The sequence below is a fragment of the Poecilia latipinna genome, unplaced genomic scaffold (assembly GCF_001443285.1).
Source record: "Poecilia latipinna isolate Pla-1442-1.1 unplaced genomic scaffold, P_latipinna-1.0 Scaffold1065, whole genome shotgun sequence".
NCBI classification, from domain to species: domain Eukaryota; kingdom Metazoa; phylum Chordata; class Actinopteri; order Cyprinodontiformes; family Poeciliidae; genus Poecilia; species Poecilia latipinna.
In genome coordinates, this window is record NW_015113681.1 from 116486 (window position 1) to 119502 (window position 3017).

The following is a 3017-nucleotide window of genomic DNA, read 5'->3' on the forward strand; positions in this document are numbered from 1 at the left end:
GGAACAGGAAGCCATTTTAAAGATCCAAAATAAAACACAACCAAAAAATAAAATGGAAAAAAAACCCCACTTAGAACCAAAACCATAAATAAAATGGATCATGAAATCTATGCGAGCAAAATTGCACTTAAAAAAAAAATCTTAATCATCACAGTGGAAATTATCGAGGTCATTTTAATTTATGTCAATTGATCAATTTCTTATTGCGACTACAAAGTTTACATTAATTATGTAAACTTTTCAGATTACATGATTTAAAAAAAACACTTCTTTGTGTTGCTTTATCATAAAAATCTGAGGAAATTATCTTTAGGTGGAAATGATCAAAGGGTATAAAATGGGACCGCCCAAATGAAATGTCATCTTTGAGCCCATAATGTTTATGACGCAAAACAATGGAGTACTATATTGCCGCTTTGACTCTGGGCTTACACAACGTCTCACGGCAGCACAATGACACATGGCGGCATGCCTACATACATGAGGTGTGGCGCTTTAGTCCAGGATGATTGTGGTTTTCCACACAGTGTTTACAGGATTAGGTCTGATTTGTGCTTGAGACAAGAGGTCAGTTAGCAAGACGCAGAGACACAGCTAGGTGCTTAAAGACACGGATAATTGTCGTGTATGGTTGAGAAACAGCAGAGGATGATAAAAGTGAGATTAATTTTTGTTTGGGACGACAAGCCGGCGGTGACTCGGCTGAGTTTTGTTTCTCATTATTCCTGCCCAATTTAAGCCTCGGTGTTGTGAAAAAGTCTCTGGAGGAACGAAACCAGTCAACAACTTAAAAACAAAAGATTAATTTTGAGCCATTCAGACTGCACAGATCATGAATTTAAATTAGATTGATAAATCGACATAAATTTGCAAACTAAGAAAGACTCAAAAGTTTCTTTGTTCATTTTTTGTTTTATTTCAAAATACAATGTGAAAGTGTTTTTTTTTTGTTTGTTTTTTTATCAAAATCACAATTACAGTGAGACAAATAAGACTTTTAACATAGGCTTTTCAAGTCCAAATGGTGCTTGGGTTCATTTATTTAATAAAGTCTCATATATACTTACACATTTTCCCACATAACAAACACACCAAGCTCATTGATAACCTTCATAATATTTACCATATTCAGAAAATAGAAGCTTAAAACACTCACGGGTGGAATATGCTTTAATTTAAAGGAAGGTGGCAAAATCAGATGCTAAACATGTATAACAGTACTGGAGATGCAGCATTTGATAGTTTAAAAGTGCTTATAAAGTTGAATTGTTCTTGTCACAGTGTCTTGAATATGATCTGAAATTTATTTACATTTAAAAAAGGAATTTTAGTATTTCATTTGGTCGCACTGGGGGAAAATTTATATACACCAGCAATAAAAACATATGTAGACTTTTCAGTGTAAATTCCAAGTTAGAAGAGAAAGAAGAATGAGGTTGTCAGACCTTATAAGTAATAAAACAGGAAAATTTGCTTAGTGAATTACATAAAAAATATTAAGTATACAATGCTTCCTTGAGAATAAATTACAGTGCCTTGCAACAATATTAATATCCCTTTAACAATTTTAGATTTTGTCATATCTCAGCCACAAACTTTTTCTTTGATAGATCAACACACAGTAGGAGATAACTGCAGTATATGCCATACCTTAGTCTTAAAAGTATGGCATATATATTCAGTATATACATCAATAATGTGATTTTAATGTTCAGTTGTTTAGAGAACAGAGACACACCACACAGGTCAGAAAACATACTCACTCCACACTTTCCAGAATCAGAGCAAAAATTTAAGACCGTGTTGCATTTTCATTTGACTTCAGATATTACGTGATACTTTGTTTCAATCTAACAAAAAAATTCCAATTTTAAAACATCAATGTTTGTGGTTTGGTGACAAAAGCTGAAGCTGATTTAATAATTTTGCAAGACCATGTATATACAGTATGTTAAAAATAAAGAATTTCTAAAAACATCTGGCTACGTTTGCAAAAAAATAAAAAAAAGGAAAAAATTCAATGCCTTCTACAAAATATAAGACTTGTTTTCAATTACACCACCAGAACTAGCTGCTAGGGTAATTCATATTTTCTGGTTTTAAGTTAATAGACAGCATTTGGTTTGTGCCATGTAATTTAAGGCATCAGGGGCTTTCATTCAAGTATCCCTTCGTTGTAATGTATAAATATTGCCGTGTGTCTTTTCCAGTCAAATTTCCCTCCACTTTCCGTCACAAAACACTCATAAAATCCAGACAGCGGTACAACACATTAAGCTCACTGTTTGGTCCCATGCTTTCAATCTGGTTTCAGGTGTTTGTCACCCGGCGACGGGGTCTGGGGGAGGAGGGCATGCATACACGGTGTGTGGTCGCAGAAGTCGTTCAGACGCCTGTGACGTTGGCCCAGGCAGGGAAAGTGTCCAGGTGAAACATCGCCTTGCCCCAGGTGTTGATGGCCAGTGTAATGCAAATGATGCCGATAATGTTCATAACTATCCCAGTCTTAGCCTGTCGGGGACAAAAATACATACAAATACTTTTTTAAAGGTGTGCTTTATTTACCTGAAGTCAATAGATCTGAAAATACTGCTCTGTTCAATTTATTGAAGGCTTTCAGTTCAGTGACAGTTTGTCGAAACTGTCCGCTGAGTGGTTAGCTTGATAAAACAAATTTCAAACAGAAAAAAAATAAATAAATTACCTGCATCACATAAAAGTTTCCATTGGCTAAAAATGGTAAAACTAAATTATGTCCTCTTTCAGTTTTGCGGTGTGTAGTGTTCAACGAGGACAAATGAGAACGCAGAACGAGAACGTAAAAACCAAACTTGTGTCCTACGCTTCTGGGCTCTTGAGAAATGAGTACCAACCAGGCAAATTAGCAAACAGAAGCAGAAGCTGTGAATGACGTTGTTGTCAGTTTTTTTTTTTTTTTTTTTTTTTTTTTTTTTTGTTTTTTTAAATTTTTCCCGGTCTCCCTTTGTTTTTCCAAAGGGAGGGGGGGGGAGGAAAGA

The 3017-nt window shown here is 35.0% G+C and overlaps 1 protein-coding gene across 1 annotated transcript in view; it reads right to left on the minus strand.

Moving 5' to 3' along the window:
* Positions 1–961: 961 nt before the first annotated feature.
* Positions 962–3017, minus strand: part of LOC106959294 (solute carrier family 13 member 5-like) — a 16004-nt gene continuing 13948 nt past the window's right edge. The window contains exon 12 of the mRNA XM_015051777.1: positions 962–2511. Within this exon, the coding sequence (XP_014907263.1) occupies positions 2386–2511 (126 nt within the window). The 3' untranslated portion in view covers positions 962–2385. The remainder of the gene's footprint in view (positions 2512–3017) is intronic.